Source organism: Phyllobates terribilis, unplaced genomic scaffold (assembly GCF_046119375.1).
Source record: "Phyllobates terribilis strain yellow unplaced genomic scaffold, ASM4611937v1 Scaffold_10__3_contigs__length_209671492, whole genome shotgun sequence".
NCBI classification, from domain to species: Eukaryota; Metazoa; Chordata; class Amphibia; order Anura; family Dendrobatidae; genus Phyllobates; species Phyllobates terribilis.
In genome coordinates, this window is record NW_027362770.1 from 167,091,514 (window position 1) to 167,113,303 (window position 21,790).

The 21,790-nt window shown below is 37.6% G+C and overlaps 1 protein-coding gene across 9 annotated transcripts in view; it reads right to left on the reverse strand.

The window, feature by feature from the left end:
* Positions 1-21,790, reverse strand: part of BICD1 (BICD cargo adaptor 1) — a 296,972-nt gene that overhangs the window by 100,519 nt on the left and 174,663 nt on the right. The window contains exons 8-9 of one of the 9 annotated variants that reach the window (XM_073650092.1): positions 19,942-20,314; positions 13,620-14,952 (exon numbers count right to left, since the gene is read on the reverse strand). The exons of 1 other annotated variant lie outside the window; for it this stretch is intronic. In XM_073650092.1, coding sequence (XP_073506193.1) covers positions 14,918-14,952; positions 19,942-20,314 — 408 coding nt within the window. In that variant the 3' untranslated portion in view covers positions 13,620-14,917. Of the gene's footprint in view, positions 1-6,683; positions 6,767-13,619; positions 15,034-16,809; positions 20,315-21,790 lie in introns of those variants that run through there. 7 more of the 9 variants (XM_073650094.1, XM_073650093.1, XM_073650095.1 and 4 more) reach the window with 7 other exon arrangements.

Genomic DNA, 21,790 nt, shown 5'->3' on the forward strand with positions numbered 1-21,790 from the left:
AAAGCATGTCCACTACACTCCCCTATACAAAGCATATCCACTACACTCTCCTATACAAAGCATCTCCACTACACTCCTCTATACAAAGCATATCCACTACACTCCCCTATACAAAGCATATCCACTACACTCTCCTATACAAAGCATGTCCACTACACTCCTCTATACAAAGCATTTCCACTACACTCCCCTATACAAAGCATGTCCACTACACTCCTCTATACAAAGCATGTCCACTACACTCCTCTATACAAAGCATATCCACTACACTCCCCTGTACAAAGCATATCCACTACACTCCCCTATACAAAGCATGTCCACTACACTCCTCTATACAAAGCATGTCCATTACACTCCCCTATACAAAGCATATCCACTACACTCCCCTATACAAAGCATGTCCACTACACTCCTCTATACAAAGCATGTCCACTACACTCCCCTATACAAAGCATGTCCACTACACTCCCCTATACAAAGCATGTCCACTACACTCCCCTATACAAAGCATGTCCATTACACTCCCCTATACAAAGCATATCCACTACACTCCCCTATACAAAGCATATCCACTACTCCCCTATACAAAGCATGTCCACTACACTCCTCTATACAAAGCATGTCCACTACACTCCTCTATACAAAGCATATCCACTACACTCCCCTGTACAAAGCATATCCACTACACTCCCCTATACAAAGCATGTCCACTACACTCCTCTATACAAAGCATGTCCATTACACTCCCCTATACAAAGCATATCCACTACACTCCCCTATACAAAGCATGTCCACTACACTCCTCTATACAAAGCATATCCACTACACTCCCCTATACAAAGCATGTCCATTACACTCCCCTATACAAAGCATATCCACTACACTCCCCTATACAAAGCATGTCCACTACACTCCTCTATACAAAGCATATCCACTACACTCCCCTGTACAAAGCATATCCACTACACTCCCCTATACAAAGCATATCCACTACACTCCCCTATACAAAGCATGTCCACTACACTCCCCTATACAAAGCATGTCCACTACACTCCTCTATACAAAGCATGTCCACTACACTCCCCTATACAAAGCATATCCACTACACTCCCCTATACAAAGCATATCCACTACACTCCTCTATACAAAGCATGTCCACTACACTCCCCTATACAAAGCATGTCCACTACACTCCCCTATACAAAGCATATCCACAACACTCCCCTATACAAAGCATATCCACAACACTCCCCTATAGAAAGCATATCCACTACACTCCCCTATACAATGCATGTCCACTACACTCCCCTATACAAAGCATGTCCACTACACTCCCCTATACAAAGCATATCCACTACAGTCCCCTATACAAAGCATATCCACTACACTCCCCTACACAAAGCATGTCCACTACACTCCTCTATACAAAGCATGTCCACTACACTCCCCTATACAAAGCATATCCACTACACTCCCCTATACAAAGCATATCCACTACACTCCTCTATACAAAGCATGTCCACTACACTCCCCTATACAAAGCATATCCACTACACTCCCCTATACAAAGCATGTCCACTACACTCCCCTATACAAAGCATGTCCACTACACTCCTCTATAGAAAGCATATCCACTACACTCCCCTATACAAAGCATATCCACTACACTCCTCTATACAAAGCATGCCCACTACACTCCCCTATACAAAGCATATCCACTACACTCCCCTATACAAAGCATGTCCACTACACTCCCCTATACAAAGCATGTCCACTACACTCCCCTATACAAAGCATGTCCACTACACTCCCCTATACAAAGCATATCCACAACACTCCCCTATACAAAGCATATCCACAACACTCCCCTATACAAAGCATGTCCACTACACTCCCCTATACAAAGCATATCCACTACACTCCCCTATACAAAGCATGTCCACTACACTCCCCTATACAATGCATGTCCACTACACTCCCCTATACAAAGCATATCCACTACAGTCCCCTATACAAAGCATATCCACTACACTCCCCTATACAAAGCATGTCCACTACACTCCCCTATACAAAGCATGTCCACTACAGTCCCCTTATACAAAGCATATCCACTACACTCCCCTATACAATGCATGTCCACTACACTCCCCTATACAAAGCATGTCCACTACACTCCCCTATACAAAGCATATCCACTACAGTCCCCTATACAAAGCATGTCCACTACACTCCCCTATACAAAGCATATCCACTACAGTCCCCTATACAAAGCATATCCACTACACTCCCCTATACAAAGCATGTCCACTACACTCCTCTATACAAAGCATGTCCACTACACTCCCCTATACAAAGCATATCCACTACACTCCCCTATACAAAGCATGTCCACTACACTCCCCTATACAAAGCATGTCCACTACTCTCCTCTATAGAAAGCATATCCACTACACTCCTCTATACAAAGCATGTCCACTACACTCCTCTATAGAAAGCATGTCCACTACACTCCTCTATAGAAAGCATGTCCACTACACTCCTCTATACAAAGCATGTCCACTACACTCCCCTATACAAAGCATGTCCACTACACTCCTCTATACAAAGCATGTCCACTACACTCCTCTATAGAAAGCATGTCCACTACACTCCTCTATACAAAGCATGTCCACTACACTCCCCTATACAAAGCATGTCCACTACACTCCTCTATACAAAGCATGTCCACTACACTCCTCTATACAAAGCATGTCCACTACACTCCCCTGTACAAAGCATATCCACTACACTCCTCTATACAAAGCATATCCACTACACTCTCCTAAACAAAGCATGTCCACTACACTCCTCTATACAAAGCATGTCCACTACACTCCCCTGTACAAAGCATATCCACTACACTCTCCTATACAAAGCATATCCACTACACTCTCCTATACAAAGCATGTCCACTACACTCCTCTATACAAAGCATGTCCACTACACTCCTCTATACAAAGCATGTCCACTACACTCCTCTATACAAAGCATGTCCACTACACTCCCCTATACAAAGCATGTCCACTACACTCCCCTATACAAAGCATGTCCACTACACTCCTCTATACAAAGCATGTCCACTACACTCCCCTATACAAAGCATGTCCACTACACTCCTCTATACAAAGCATATCCACTACACTCCCCTATACAAAGCATATCCACTACACTCCTCTATACAAAGCATATCCACTACACTCCTCTATACAAAGCATATCCACTACACTCCTCTATACAAAGCATATCTACTACACTCCCCTATACAAAGCATGTCCACTACACTCCCCTATACAAAGCATGTCCACTACACTCCCCTATACAAAGCATGTCCACTACACTCCTCTATACAAAGCATGTCCACTACACTCCTCTATAGAAAGCATATCCACTACACTCCCCTATACAAAGCATGTCCACTACACTCCTCTATACAAAGCATGTCCACTACACTCCTCTATACAAAGCATGTCCACTACACTCCCCTATACAAAGCATGTCCACTACACTCCCCTGTACAAACCATATCCACTACACTCCTCTATACAAAGCATATCCACTACACTCCCCTATACAAAGCATATCCACTACACTCCCCTATACAAAGCATATCCACTACACTCCCCTATACAAAGCATGTCCACTACACTCCCCTATACAAAGCATATCCACTACACTCCCCTATACAAAGCATATCCACTACACTCCCCTATACAAAGCATGTCCACTACACTCCCCTATACAAAGCATGTCCACTACACTCCCCTATACAAAGCATATCCACTACACTCCTCTATACAAAGCATGTCCACTACACTCCTCTATACAAAGCATGTCCACTACACTCCTCTATACAAAGCATGTCCACTACACTCCCCTATACAAAGCATATCCACTACACTCCTCTATACAAAGCATGTCCACTACACTCCCCTATACAAAGCATGTCCACTACACTCCTCTATACAAAGCATGTCCACTACACTCCTCTATACAAAGCATGTCCACTACACTCCTCTATACAAAGCATGTCCACTACACTCCCCTGTACAAAGCATATCCACTACACTCCTCTATACAAAGCATATCCACTACACTCTCCTATACAAAGCATGTCCACTACACTCCTCTATACAAAGCATGTCCACTACACTCCTCTATACAAAGCATGTCCACTACACTCCTCTATACAAAGCATGTCCACTACACTCCTCTATACAAAGCATGTCCACTACACTCCTCTATACAAAGCATGTCCACTACACTCCCCTGTACAAAGCATATCCACTACACTCCTCTATACAAAGCATATCCACTACACTCTCCTATACAAAGCATGTCCACTACACTCCTCTATACAAAGCATATCCACTACACTCCTCTATACAAAGCATATCCACTACACTCCTCTATACAAAGCATATCCACTACACTCCTCTATACAAAGCATATCCACTACACTCCTCTATACAAAGCATGTCCACTACACTCCTCTATACAAAGCATGTCCACTACACTCCTCTATACAAAGCATATCCACTACACTCCTCTATACAAAGCATGTCCACTACACTCCTCTATACAAAGCATATCCACTACACTCCTCTATACAAAGCATGTCCACTACACTCCTCTATACAAAGCATATCCACTACACTCCTCTATACAAAGCATGTCCACTACACTCCTCTATACAAAGCATATCCACTACACTCCCCTATACAAAGCATGTCCACTACACTCCCCTATACAAAGCATGTCCACTACACTCCTCTATACAAAGCATATCCACTACACTCCCCTATACAAAGCATGTCCACTACACTCCTCTATACAAAGCATATCCACTACACTCCCCTATACAAAGCATATCCACTACACTCCTCTATACAAAGCATGTCCACTACACTCCTCTATACAAAGCATATCCACTACACTCCTCTATACAAAGCATGTCCACTACACTCCTCTATACAAAGCATATCCACTACACTCCCCTATACAAAGCATATCCACTACACTCCTCTATACAAAGCATGTCCACTACACTCCTCTATACAAAGCATATCCACTACACTCCCCTATACAAAGCATGTCCACTACACTCCCCTATACAAAGCATGTCCACTACACTCCCCTATACAAAGCATGTCCACTACACTCCCCTATACAAAGCATATCCACTACACTCCCCTATACAAAGCATGTCCACTACACTCCTCTATACAAAGCATATCCACTACACTCCCCTATACAAAGCATATCCACTACACTCCCCTATACAAAGCATATCCACTACACTCCCCTATACAAAGCATATCCACTACACTCCTCTATACAAAGCATGTCCACTACACTCCTCTATACAAAGCATATCCACTACACTCCCCTATACAATGCATGTCCACTACACTCCCCTATACAAAGCATATCCACTGCACTCCCCTATACAAAGCATATCCACTACACTCCCCTATACAAAGCATGTCCACTACACTCCTCTATACAAAGCATGTCCACTACACTCCTCTATACAAAGCATGTCCACTACACTCCTCTATACAAAGCATGTCCACTACACTCCCCTATACAAAGCATGTCCACTACACTCCTCTATACAAAGCATGTCCACTACACTCCTCTATACAAAGCATGTCCACTACACTCCCCTATACAATGCATGTCCACTACACTCCCCTATACAAAGCATATCCACTACACTCCCCTATACAAAGCATATCCACTACACTCCTCTATACAAAGCATGTCCACTACACTCCCCTATACAAAGCATGTCCACTACACTCCTCTATACAAAGCATGTCCACTACACTCCTCTATACAAAGCATGTCCACTACACTCCCCTATACAATGCATGTCCACTACACTCCCCTATACAAAGCATGTCCACTACACTCCTCTATACAAAGCATATCCACTACACTCCTCTATACAAAGCATGTCCACTACACTCCCCTACACAAAGCATGTCCACTACACTCCCCTATACAATGCATGTCCACTACACTCCTCTATACAAAGCATATCCACTACACTCCTCTATACAAAGCATATCTACTACACTCCTCTATACAAAGCATATCTACTACACTCCCCTATACAAAGCATATCCACTACACTCCCCTATACAAAGCATATCTACTACACTCCCCTATACAAAGCATATCCACTACACTCCTCTATACAAAGCATATCCACTACACTCCCCTATACAAAGCATGTCCACTACACTCCCCTATACAAAGCATGTCCACTACACTCCTCTATACAAAGCATATCCACTACACTCCCCTATACAAAGCATGTCCACTACACTCCTCTATACAAACCATATCCACTACACTCCTCTATACAAACCATATCCACTACACTCCCCTATACAAAGCATGTCCACTACACTCCCCTATACAAAGCATGTCCACTACACTCCTCTATACATAGCAAGTATTATTTTTATTTTAGTAAAAAATTTGGACATTGAACCTAAAATCCTTCAACAGGAGGCGACAGAAAAGAAAGGAAGTAGTTATCTTTAGGATTCCATAGAAAAGGAAGAAGATTGGGAAAACGGCTAAGCTTGGCATGCAGTGACGATAGATACATAAGTGGGTTAGCGGCACATTACCTGGTGGTCGGGCAGTCTGGCCGCCGGGTTAGTTGTGAGCAGAGTGGCGGTGAGGCAGCAGGCTGCTGACAATCTACAAGAAACTGATAAATTAGACATATATACAAAGAGATGACATGGTCCATGGTTATATAGAGGAGGAAAAGAGAGAATGAAAGAGAGTGCTGTTATTGGAACATTAAGGGGTTATTTGATATTAGAATTTTTAATTTTTCAAAAACAGCGCCACTCCTGTCTATAGGCTGTGTCTGGTACTGCAGATTCTAAATTGAACATTCGTGAACCCGCTTATGGTTCCACTGGAGCAACTTAAAGGGGGCAGGTCCCTTTTAAGGACAATTTTTTTCCCTTTCTTAAATGGATGTGTTTTTCACCTAAAAATTATTTTTGCAAATAGGTTTCATTAAATATTTTCGACCGTTTGTCTTTTACAGTCTCCTTGTTTATCTGCACATTCAACTTTGATGTGGTCTGTGGTCGTAAATCAGGAAAAGAAGAGATGAATAAAAAGAGCTACAAACTTCAATTCAGGCCTTCATAGCGCGCTCACTGACGGATTCTCAGTTGACTCTCAGTTAATCGTTCTGCAGCAATCGATAGATTGTGTAACACAGAGGTTATAGAAGGGAAACGGTGCAAAATTTTTAATGAAACCCAATTGCAAAAATTATTTTTAAGCCCCAATTACATGCATTTAAGTAAAGGGGGGAAAAAGTTTCCAAAGGTGGACAACCTCTTTAAGCAGCATACATTTCTTTAATGCTAGGTTTAGATGAACTCTGCTGGGAGATTGGGTATAAAATTTGGGATATACACCTGAATGTGGTGTTCCTGCTGTATTTAACAGAGTGCAGTACCCTTTTCTTCCTGCAGATGGCAGCAGTGCAATTTCTAATGACAAGACAGTGTTACATTATTGAATGGATTATAAATAAAAAGCAAAAGACAAACAGGAAACATCACAGAAAGCCGACAACGTACAAAGCATCAGAGCTGGTAACACATCTCGAATAACACATATTAGAGTCTGCTTTTAGAAATCAGTTCACATTTTAAAGATTAGACCCAAGAAAGTTTTCAATACAACTTATATTGCAATTTAATTGAGACAGATAGATATGTTATAGATACACTTGAAACCAGAAGTTTCCATACACTATATAAAAAGACACATCTGCATGTTTTTCTCAATATCTGACATGAAATCAGAATAAACCTTTCCCGTTTTAGGTCAATTAGGATTACCATCATTTATAATATTTGCCAAATGCCAGAATAATGAGAGAGAATATTTTACGGCATTTTATTACTTACTGCAAAGTCCAAAGTTTACATATAATAAGTGAGAGGATGATAGAAGTTATACTTCACCCAAGACTACGATGTAAGACACAGATGAAGTTATTCTTCCCTTATCTGGACATTTGGACTGACGCCCAGAAATTAGATTGTAACTTGTTTTTAGCTGTCTCAGCAACCTTCTATTGCTATGAATTATCACTTTTCTGTTTATGAAACTTTCTTATCAACATTCCACTGTTATGAATCATCACTTCACTGCTTGTGAAACAAAGGCATTTTACTGCGCATGTCTGACAAAAAAAATGATTATTAGTATAAATAAAGGGACAGCACTTATAGAGGCAGACGCGCTCAGGGGCTTCCCAGTACTTGATTATACACTACGTGTCTGTGTATTTCTTGTTACGGGGATACCCCGACTCCAACAAGGACCCTCCATGGCTGAATGATCCTAACATAAGATTACTATGCCTTTAAACAATTCTGGACTGCCCATATGATGATTTCATGTGTTTGAAAGCTTCTGTTTTTTGGCAACATCTGAGTTAATTAGAGACACACCTGTGGATGTATTTTAATGCACACCTGAAACACACTGCTTATTTGTGTAGAAATCAGCCAAGATATCAGGAAGAGAATTGTGGACTTGCACAAGTCTGGCTCATCCTTGGGTACAATTTCAAGATACCTGAAGGTGCCTCATTCATCTGTACAAATAATTATACGCAAGTACAAACAAGATGGAATGTCCAGCCATCATACCGCTCAGGAAGGAGACGGGTTCTGTGTCCCAGAGATGAATGTGCTTTGCTCCGACATGTGCATATCAACCCAAGGACAAAAGCAAAAGACCTTGTGAAGATGATGGCAGAAGCTGGTAAGATTGTGTCAATATCCACGAGTACTGTATCAACATGGGCTGAAAGGCCACTCTGCCAGGAAGAATCCATTACTCCAAAAGAAACATAAAAAAGCCAGATTAATGTTTGCAAATGCACACAGGAACAAAGACCTTAATTTTTGGAGACATGTCCTGTAGTCTGATGAAACTAAAATTAACTTTTTGAGCATAATGACCATCGTTACATTTGGAGGAAAAAGGGAGAAAGGTTAGAAGCCAAAGAACACCATCCCAACTGTGAAAAACGGGGGTGGCAGCATCATGTTGTGGGGTTGTTTTGCTGCTGGAGCGACTGGTGCACTTCACAAAATAGGTGTCATCATGAGAGTATGTGGCAATACTGAAGCAACATCTCAAGACGCAGCCAGGAAGTTAAAGCTTGGGCGGTAATGGTTCTTCCAAATGGACAATGACCCGAAGCATACTGCCAAAATGGTAACAAAGTGGCTTAAGGATAACAAAGTCAATGTTTTGAAGTGGCCATCACAAAGCCCTGATCTCAATCCTATTGAAAATTTATGGGCAAAGCTGAAAAGGCTGCGAGCAAGGTGACCTACAAACCTGGATCAGTTACACCAGTTTTGTCAGGAGAAATCGGCCCAAATTCCAACCAACTATTGTGAGAAGCTTGTGGAAGGAGATCTCAAACGTCTGACCCAAGTCATTCAGTTTAAGGGCAATGGGACCAAATACTAATGAAATGTATGGAAACTTTAGACTTTGCAGTAAGTAATAAAAATGCCTTAAAACATTCTCTCTCTCTCTGATTATTCTGGCATTTGGCAAATATTAAAAATTATAGTAATCCTAATTGACCTAAAACTGGAAAGGTTTATTCTGATTTCATGTCAGATATTGGGAATAGCATGCATATGTGTCTTTTTATATAGTGTATGGAAACTTCTGGTTTCAACTGTATATGAACACTACCATCACATCCATATGATACAATTACAGGGGTCTCCAGACTTTCTCCCGTTTGCAGTTACAGAAGCTTTTTTATACAATCCTTAACAAAGAAACTACAAAGGCCTCCATGATGTATAGATGTTACTGGCAGTTTTTATTGTCTGGAAGGTTATCGGTCGGTTATCTCTTCCTCCTGCAAGTCTCCAATGGAAGTTATAAATCTGCCACCACATGTGATATAGGATCAAGTCAATGATATTCATGGCTTCCTACATTACTGCACAACACAATAACATCCCCGGGGACCGGCTGGTACATGTATAGATATGGTCTAGAGAGGCACTTAGTGCGGATTTACACTGCCGTAATAGAAAGATGAGATCAGACAAAGCTGAGGTGACATTGGTATATGAGGAAATTCATACATAGTCATTGGTGACAGTATGAAAGACAAGATGGCCGACCAAAGACAACACATGTGCGGCCCGCTACTCCATTCCAACAGGACATCTTAGAGCCGCGATCTTGGGATCAGTGGGGGTCTGCATGTGTTTGCTTGTTATCATTTATCAGGTGGATACGTGATAAAAATATCCCTTTAACGGGTTCTTCCTAGCTGCTGGCTTGTCAGTACAGCCTTCCTGTCTCAAAATGGCCGCTCTGGGAGGAGCATGTGACCAGACCTTTCTTACGCTGAGTATTTTTTAATTGGAGGAGGCTGATGGTCATATCTGGTCACATGCTCCTCTATGAGCGGCCATTTTGAGAAGAGGAGAACCGTGCAGTCTGAAGAAGAAGAGGGAGAACCTGTGATACTTATATATTCGTAAGGGCCCCAAAATCATGTTCTCCACACAATTGTGACACTAAAAGTAATATGGCCAGCCCCTTTAACTTGTCTCAAAACCTGAGATGCATAACACTAGACAAAATATGTACATTTCATAGATCGCTAGAGAGACGCCATCCGTCATCCATAGGCCCCCAAGTTAATAAATTATTATTTTTTTGCAGTAAATGCCATGGTACTGACTGGCGTCGATATCATGAACAACTCTATCATGTACAACTCGTATACTCAATTCCAGAATGGTTATTATTGGAATACAATAATTTTAAAAATGAAATTTTCAAAAATATCCACTTTTTTATAATAAAGATTAAACATTTGAAAAAACTCCGATATTTTAATATTAAAAAAAAATAAACCTTCAAAATGTTTCAGTTTTTTAATATTAAACATTTGAAACATTTCAACATTTTTAATATTAAAAATTAAACCTGCAAAAATTTCCTATATTTCAATATTTAAAAAAAAACGTAAAAAAATGTATATTTTTTTTTAACATAAAAATGAAACCTTTAAAAATGTCCAGTGTTTTAATATTGAAAATTAAACTTTCAAAATGTTTACATTTTTTAATATTAAGCATTTGAAACATTTCAACATTTTTAATATGAAAAATTAAACCTTCAAAAATGTCCTGTTTTAATATTAAAAAAAAACTTTTAAAAAATAAAAAAATGTAATATAAAAAAATAAACCTTTACAAATTTCCAATGTTTTAATAATGAAAATTATTAAATCTTCAACATTTTTCATTTTTTTAATATTAAAACTTAAAATGTGAAAAAAATAAAAAATGTGTAATATTAAAAATTAAACCTTCAAAAAGTTTCAATTTTTTTATATTAAAAATTACACCTTTTAAAAAAATGTTTGTATATTAAAATGTAAAACCTTCAATATTTTTCACATTTTTTAAATTAAAACTTAAGCTTTCAAACATTTCCAAATTTTAAGTTTAACATTTAAACCTTCAAAACTTGTTCTAACTTTTAATATTAAAAATGACACCTTTAAAATGTTCTAGATTTTTTTTGTATAAATATTAACAGTAAATCTGTAAAATATGCTTTTTTTTTTTACCTTTTTGAGGTTCATTATATTGGACGTACATTGATCAATCCCTGCCAAAAATCATATAAATGGTGACAAATAAATTATCACATAATCCACATTGAACAATATAGGCTTAGTGAGTACATTCCATGTACACAGATGTAAGTATAAATTCGGATTAGTCCAGTTTGGAAAGTTCTTACAAAGTTAGTATTCTATTTAAACATATACATCTATATCAGAAAGGGTGATGGTTCAGATTGAAGAGATCCATAGGCAATGCCCCCAAAATAGCTGTCTGTGGATGGGTGTCTGCTTTGGATATGTTGGGATAACTTTCTACCTTCTAGAGAACTAATTTGCATATTTCTTTCCTATGGATCATTGTCTGAAAATACCGCCGTTGGAACCAGAGATGTCACCACTGACTTGTATCAAGCGCTCCTTGGGGGAGGTACCAGTTTGTCTGGATGTGATGTCCAGCCAACTAAAGAACAGACTATGGCCAAAAAACAACTGTCTAAGATGGGCATCTAATTTAGTATATATTTTTTCCTTCTTGGTAATTAATTTGCATACTTTACCCCATGTAACGGTGTCTAGAGGTAAGTCTTAATACATCATTTGGATCTCCTCAGTGACACCACGAGTCAACGTCAACTTTTGGGCAGTACCAATTACTGGGACTTGTACCATGTTCTACGTTGGATTTTCTAATGAGTTTCCCTTCATTCTAGAGAACTAATTTGCATATTTCTTTCCTATGGATCATTGTCTGAAAATACAGCAGTTGGAACTAGAGCTGTCACCGCAGACTTGTGTCAAGCGTTCCTCAGGGGAGTTACCACTTGTCTGGATGTCATATCCAGCCAACTAAAGAACAAACAATGCCCAAAAAACAACTGTCTACAGATGGGCATCTAATTTAGTATATCTTTTTATTTGCATACTTTACCCCATGTAACGGTGTCTAGAGTTAAGTCTTAATACATCATTTGGATCTCCTCGGTGACACCACGAGTCAACGTCAACTTTTGGGCAGTACCAATTATTGGGACTTGTACCATGTTCTACACTGGATTTTCTTATGTGTTTTCCTTCATTCTAGAGAGCTAATTTGCATATTTCTTTCCTATGGATCATTGTCTGAAAATACAGCAGTTGGAACCAGAGCTGTCACCGCAGACTTGTGTCAAGCGCTCCTCAGGGGAGGTACCACTTGTCTGTATGTCATATCCAGCCAACTAAAGAACAAACAATGCCCAGAACACAACTGTCTACAGATGGGCATCTAATTTAGCATATCTTTTTTATTTGCATACTTTACCCCATGTAACGGTGTCTAGAGGTAAGTCTTAATACATCATTTGGATCTCCTCAGTGACACCACGAGTCAACGTCAACTTTTGGGCAGTACCAATTACTGGGACTTGTACCATGCTCTACACTGGATTTTCTAATGAGTTTTCCTCCTTCTGGAGGAGAGCTAATTTAAAATAACAAGTTTGTACTTTACATTCGACAGTGAAAATTTTGGGAAAATGGGAAAACAAAAATATATTTTAAAAAAATATATTAAAAAAATTTAAATAATTTATTAAGAACCTATAGGTGAATCAGTTTAACGTCAAGAGTCTTGTGTTATGAGTGGTCTCAAGATGATTCCTTTTTTATGTAGCTACTTTAGATATGGGGCAACATGAACTTAGTTTAATCAATGGTCAAATTAAAGGGGTTGTCCATTGATAATAATAAAATTCTTCAGAAACCTTCGTAATAAAATTCTCAAAAAGAGGCTACCCAGTAAATAATATTTAAAAAAAAAAACAATATAAATTTCATGAAAGTACCCAGATATTAACTAGTTTTTTATTGTCATCATAGCATTCTACAGACCAAATGGACATAAAAAAAATCCAAAAATGGATATATTATGAGCTAATCTAGCTCCATGTTATTTATTTTAAGTACATAACAATTTGTGCTCCATTCTTCCGGGTCTATGTATCAACGCCATTACAATTGATATAATATTATGGAATTTTAGAGGAGATCGCTTTTGAAATTTAAGACCAAAAAATTGTTATTAAACAGAAATACAAAAAAAAAAACCTGAAAAAAATATTACACTTGATCATGTCTGTACGCTAATATTTTTAATTATATTAGCACTCTATGAATAATTAGTTTTGATTATCACACATTTAAAGGATCTGTATAATAAAACAAATACCTATTGTTTAAATTAGGTTGTTTGTGTTTTTTCTACTTTCATTTTTTTGTTAATTGTTTTCATATCACAATCTGTATTAAAAAAAAATAAAAAATTGAGCAGGCTATAACCAATACCTGTTTTATACAAAAGACTTTTCAGAAGTCTCATTATCATCACATACAGGATTACAATTACAGCTAACACCACTCTACAAAGGCTGATAACACCTCATCAACCAATCACAATTGGCGATGTTACAGCTCACCTTTTCCCACTCCCTTCACAATGACTTTTGTACACGCTCATTAGATGCTTCAATACAAATCATAGGGTCTCAATTTGTTTATTGCTGCTAATGTACATGTGCATTTCCTGTACGAACAGGAAGTATGAGTCTAGAAGATCCCCCATGGCCAGTGTGAGAATTGCAAGCTTTCTATATATATATTTTTTTTAATACTGAATGTGATATGAAAATGAAAATACCAAAATTTGAAAGAAAAAAAATACATTTAACATAAACATAAAAACCTTATTTAAACAGTACATCATTTTCTGATGAGTCAAAATTTTGTTGAAAATTTTGTTTTAAGAATTTAAAAATTGGAAAACTGAATCCTAATACCCCAATTAACAGTAAAGGTAGTGACGGATGTTTTTTTCTGTGCCATAATATTCACGACTACAAGATTAAGCTATGATACATAGACCCCAAATAAGTCAATAATTCAGTTATTGATTTCCAACAGTCATTTTTTGGTGAATTAAATAAATTTTAAATTGGTGGTTAAGCAGGAATATTTTATTTTCTGTCCAAAATCACTTTAAATGGAGAATAAGATGGGAAGAGATAAAATAGTTTGAGTCCGTTGCGGCAACAATTTTTTTAAAAGTCACTACAATGTAACATCGGAAGTATTTTTTGTTTTTAGAAAAAAATCCTAATACAGTCAGTAGCCTTTATAACACTTCTTCTTGATGGTCATTGTTCTTCCTGTCCTCACTTACGTTCTGGAGAACAGATCCAGGAGACAGGCAGCTGAAAAGAGATTCCTGTAGTAAGTTATTACGAATTGGAGCTAAAGGTCTTTTTGGCAATAGGCCTTCATCACAGCTGCTGCTTCAAAGTTCAGGGAAAATTCCAATTGTTGCACCAAAGGCAAAAAAAAGTAGACAAAATGTTGAAGATATAATCAAAGTAATAAATATTAGTTTCTAAATTGCTCATACTAAGCAACTTAATTAAAGCATATGTATTAATAATGTTACATTTTAAAGGGGCAGTCCCATATATTTTTTTAACTAAATATTAAAACAATTTTGAATATAAACATAGATTAAAATTATGTATTAGGGGTAAAAAAAAATCTGTATTATACAATAAATTAAGCAAGATATTACATAATGAAATATTACATAAAAATGGATAAGAAGAAAATATTTAGTACATTATTAATGTAAAGTAACAAAAAAAAGTAAAAGAAAAGCCGAAATGTTTTTGTAAATTAGAATAAACTTAAGTGGTCAACAATTGAAAAAAAAAACATGTATTTCATTTGGGAAGGGTCTGCCCCTTTATTGTACAAAAACATATATAAATTACTTAAGGCTAAGGCAACAAAAAAATTGCAAATGCCATGCTTCCCACCGCAACTAGTGAATGTGGTCATGCAGAAATTCGGCATGGTTGGACTTTTGCCATCTCTTCGGTCAAATGGTGGAATGCGCACCATTATTAGTTGCAATGAAGAAGCTAGACATTGGGATTTTATGTTGTGTGACTTCTAATCGACATGTAGTCCTAGCCTAATACAACTCGGAGTTTTGACACAATGAAGCAGGAGACAGTGAATCAAAGTTTACGAGTGTTTTAAATCCAAATTTTGGGTGCTACAACCAAGGCTAAAAAATATATTTTAAAAAAATATGTATTTTCTTTTTGCAACCTATATTTTTTTCTAACATTTTTTTTTAAGTGAAATTGTAAAGAAAATTATTGCAAAGGAAATGTAGAATCAGAAAATGACCTACTGTTAAAATCAAATATTTTAGGTTAAAAAAATGGCAATTTTTTAAATCATATCACAATTTGCATTAATAATCAAAATTATGAATTTTGCAATTTTTCAAATTGCCCATTGGGGCTATCTTAAGCTCATACTTCCTGAGGCTCTTCAGCAGTCTCATTATCATCACAGGCAGGATTACAATGATTACAGCTGATGACTAGAATAGCCTCAATGTTTAGTGTAAGAATTCTCATTTTTTTTAAATACAGATAGAGATATGAAAAAAAACAATTAAAAAAATAATACATTTAACATAAACAACAGACTTAAACAGCCGGTCATTTTCTGAAGACCCATTAAAAATATATTTGAAATTAACTTGTTAACCAAAGTAAAATCCATGCATGCACCTTAATCTTGGCATATAATTACATGTAAAATATATCTAAATAGTCATGTTAAATTATTAATTATTTTTTAATACAGTTATTTTTTTTAAATATTTTTATTAAGGTAATTTTTTGTTATATTTTCACTTTTTTTTACTCTTCTTGTATCAACCATCAACTTGATATCATAGACTGAGAGGCTCAAAAACAAAATCGATAATTTTTCTTAAAAATTTAAAATTGCTATATCAAGAGTAACAAAAAGTTTATTCACTTTTTCATGCTAATCTTTGTACCTTTTATTAAAACTTTGTTCATAATTTCAACACAGCTTTTATATTGCTTTTTTTATATAGATATATAAATGTAGCTACAAATTTTATATGGAATAATTTCTATTACAAAATGCTCCAAATAAAATAATTTAATAATAGCATAATAATTATAATAATAACAAGAATAATACAGTTTATTACTATATATTAATAAAAAAATAATATAAATTATAATCTTCTAACCCTCCCCTCCCTCAAATAATAAAAAAATAGACAAATGGAAAATTAAAATACTGCATGATGGAATGTATTATGGGATCACTTCAAAAGTCAACCATTAAGTTCAACCACATTAATTTCGGCTTGGTTGTGTTGATCCATCGAAAGCATAAGTCATAATAATTAGGTTTGTTGGAAAAAGGACATCCAATTTATATGTGTATCCAATGTGAATAATTACAATAGACATGCAGATATTCCTAATAATGAACAATTATTATCAGATATTTATGGGAGAATTTCTGAAAAAAAATCTGAAAATTCTTCTTTTTAATTAAAAAAAAATATTGGCAACAGCTATTTCAGTTTAATGGATGAGTTGAGCCATCCAAGAGTAAAGAAGCCCCAATCAACCAACGTTCTTGAATTGATATACCATTAATTTGGATCCAAAATTGGTCATTCTCTGTGCACTATCTTGACACTCAAAAAGAGTATTCACATATCAACCGGAAAACACTTCGCCAACAATGCCAAAAATCGAAAACCAATGGTGCGACACCTTAGGGCATATGTTATTTTCAGGATTTAGAGGTATCTAAGTTTCGGCATATATATATATTAATTTCTCCCTTAATGGTGGCAGGAAGGAAGTAAGAATTCTATAATTTACCGCTAGGAACTAAAGGTGTATTAAAAATTAAAGTCCGATAGCCTCCTAGGAAAATATGTAGAAATGTCAATACATTTTCGAATAGGTGACCTAAAAAGGTGTAAAAATACCTTAGATAAATATAGATAAATAAGTGGGGGTAAAGTGCTAGAGAAGTGAAATACATTGTGGTTGGTGTTTTTTGTTTTTAGAGCAAAAGGGTGCACTCAAGCAATTCTTCATATTAAATCGGAATGTTTGGTGCTTTCCTACAGTCTACTGGTTACCAAAAAATGTGCAAATTCGATCACAAGATTTGACCCACGATTACTATCTTACACCCATTTTGAAATACCCTATTAGGAAATTCTGAGCTAATAGAGGGGTTTTCCCCATTTGAGACCTTTATCAAGGAGGCTATCAAGATTGTCTCTCATTTTGAAGGGCCTAGGCATCTACTGGTTTTTATAGGCATCGTGTAATGCTTTAATTCTTCTGTAGTGGCGCTGCAGGAGAATTGAACATTAGAATGGGTGCGGGATGGGACTTAATGCCTGGACACCTTGTGATTAAGTTATTTTTGTTGGACTCTTCCAACAAAACGAGACTGTACAATGTGGACGACTTCTTACAGGTCCAATTACCGCACGGTTATTAACTTTTCCAGACCAATTGGATTTCAACCTGAGAAGAACTACAAACTGACCTCAGAGAGTGGAAGGAACCAAAGTGTTTATAATTCTGAAATTCTATTGTTCGGCCATTATTGGGTATGATGAGTTATCATTTAAAGATGAAATTTCTCTTTAATGACTTGGTAATTAGGCAAATCATTTTAAGTGTTTAAGGCTGGACATAAACTTTAGAAAGCATTGTATTACTGTTTCCGATTCACCCAAATACATGAACACTTGCATGTATTTTGAATAGAGTTGAGCAAGAAGAATTGCAGGACCATGGTCCAGCAGCCAAGTCGTTAATCCATGGTTGCCGGATGAGAGACCAATGAGCCTCCTCCTACCTGCCAGTAACCTCGGCTCCTCTTTTGATTAGTTAACCTGGCTTGATGTCGCACCTCAACGATGGTATTGTGCTATACCAACTAATCAAATGAGGAGCAGGGCACCCTGGCAGGTAGGAGGAGGATCGCAGCCTCAGGTTTGGGGGAAACATCGATAGTCTCTGGTACAACTCCAGAGCCTGTCAAACTCCTCCTACCTGCTGGTATCCCCAGCTCCTCTTCTGATTAGCCTTGCTTGATGTCGCGCCTCAATGAACACATCGCGCCACGCCAACTAATCAAAAGAGGACCAGGGCACCCTGGTAGGTAGGAGGTTCGCATGGCTATGGTCTGGCAGCCACATCTGTAGTCTCTGGTACCACTCCAGAGTACACCAAATTTCCTCTAACCTGCTGGTATCCCCAGCTCCTCTTCTTATTAGTCAGCTTGGCATTTTATCACGCCTCAACGATGATGTCACGCCAGGTCAACTAATCAGCAGAGGAGCCAAAAAGGTATGATCCGGTGGTAGGATCCAGAGACCATGGACTACCAACAGGAACACTAGCCCATTTCCCTACAAATTTTTTGCTTAACTCTAATTTTGAACTAGAGAGGATAATAAGCCACTGACAGAAGCCTCTAGTGGCAACTTATGTCCCCTGAGAACAAAATGATTGGTCATGTTGAACTTCAACTGCTTGATTCTTTTCTAGCCAACGTCTGCTATTGGGGGAGATTCTGGAGGCCACCATACTAAATAAGATGTTTGACCAGTCCAGCCGAAATTAGACGTATGGGAGCCACATATGTATTGGCAGCTTTACTTTTTAGGATTTTTTTATTATCAGTTATGCACCATCAGGACCTTCTTCCGGCCTAAAATACAACTTTAATCGCTAAGTTCTTCAGAAAATTTTAACAAATGTAAGTAGTCACAGTGTTCTAACATGTAACGGTTAGGAAGACACCGCATATAAGGCCACTTAGAAAGCAAACTAAATGAAAATGAACAGACAATGTGCTTAACAACCCATATTTCCAAGACCAGCTCCAAAAATCTAGAATGTTTTACCTTTTGTGCTCTCAAAAAATTACAGTGATCCCTACGGTCCCTACATTTCTACTTGGCCAATGTTAAATAAAAAAAATAAATAAATAAATTAAGAATTATGTTATGGTCAATTGCACAGAATATCCACAAATATACAATTTGCAATCTACCCTGGAACCATAAAAATGTAAAAAAAAATTTTTGTCTGACCCGTCTCTTTCAAGATGAGAATAACAGAACAGAAGTAATTAGTTTGAGTCGGGACTAAATAATCTTTCAGGGAGGTCAGTGTGGTCGGTGTAACGGGGTGGTATTAGAGACCTTGGGGTGAAGACCCTTGATTGGTGAAGCCTTGATTCAGTGAATGGATAGTTAGTTTGTTGTGGCGGCAGGTATCGGGGGGAATACTCAGCAAGTAGAATGTGGTTACCTTTTTGCCTGGAACATAGAGCTGTGGAAGTTAAAGAGTGAGGGTCTCTGTTGCTGGGTGGTGATGATGAAGAAGATGAAGCTGTAAAACTGAAGAGATTTTTCTGTAGTCGGGAGCTAGAAGATTCCGGACTGTGTGTAAAACTTTGGCTGGAAGCCTGCAGCGGAGAGAAGCATTGTGTATTAAGTTGCCCTGTGCTCCTCGAAGCTGACAGCTGGTGGAAGAGTAGTGCAGAAGGCTTTTCGGGACTGGAGTTGGCTGATGAGGAAGTTCCCGCTGGGACCCTGAGTGGTGGCCTGTCGTACGTTGCTTGGAATGGGAACTTGGTGCAATACGTGTGAAGCGGGTTTCTTGCAACTGGAGCTGGGAACTGCTGCAAAGACAGCAAACGTGTTACGTTGGTGGACGGTTGACGTTCTGCTCAAAGCTTAACTTCAGCTACCTGACGCCTGAACTTGGGGGTTGCTGGAAATCAATGATGCTTTTCCTTGTCCCTTCATCTTGTGGCTGCTGAGCTGTTAAGTGTAGATGTAGACTGTACCCTAAAATCTTGAAAATTTCATGGATCACACCAGGTACCAATAGATTCCTTGGTGTTCCCATACAGAAAGAGAATTCAATACTCTCTGGCCAATCAAGATTCTCTACACTAGAAAAAAAAAACTCCTTACATCTATGAAACTGACCTCCATGATGTACGGGGGACCGTTATAATGTCTAAGGGGTTTAAAAATATATATTTTCTTAAAAACACCAGCACACAAAATAAAAAGTTGGCTTTGGGTGTCTGTGGACATTAGAGTAAAGTCTGCTATAATGAACCTTTTTGTGAGACTCCTACTTTTAAAAATTTGTACCAATCTTGGCTTGGTGGCTCTCAAAAGTAGAAAATGAATCAATATTTGAACAAATTATAAAGGATATAGACACTATTAGGGGCTTTTTTTGTCTAAAAATTATTTTGGAAATTGGGTTTCTCTAAAAAATTTAGCACGAAACACAATTGCAAAAATTATTCTTAGCCAAAGGTTCATGCATACAAGTTAAAAAATTGCCCCTGAAGGTGCCCATATTCTTCAAAGCCTATATTCTGCAGGCCAGTTTATTGTTGTGACACTCCAGGGGCCAACATCAAAGGATGTTAAAACATGATATGTTCTTGGAGGGGTTGTGGGCTACAAAAATAGTCTACGAGGAGTCATACTTTTCTCTAAAGTCTAAACTTTTTGGCAGAATTGCTAAAAACAAATACAAACAGATAAGTAAAAGTTAGGTGCTTATCATAACAGGAAAACATATTTTTGGGAACGAGGGTAAGGGACAAGCACTCAATCACATTATAACTCATATTAGTGGAAATAAAAATGTTCAAGGTTAGTGGGTCCTGGGATTTTAGAAACTATGCTAATGCCCCAATGGCCAAAATCTTTCGAAACATATGGATAAACCATCTCGACTTGAAAGAAAATTTACATGTAAAAGTACAGTTATAAACATGTTATTGATTAAGCAAAGCATTGCGCTTACCACTAAATCTTCTAAATCTGGACCACCAGAATATATCAATGACCAATATTGTTTAATCCGTTGAAAATGCAGTAAAAATTCTTTGTAAAATTGATAAAAATTGGGCCCCTTCCCGGAGCTGCTTGACATCACCACAATCCTAACCACTCGTGATGAAAGATCCTGGTACTAACATTTAATTTTTATGGCTTTAGGGCCATCATAGGTTCTCATTATCCATTAAAATATGGTTGAGACTATCCTGTAATGAGAACACACTCCCCTATCTGGCACATTTACCTTTTACGAAGAAAAAAATGATTGTGGCTCAGATATATTATCA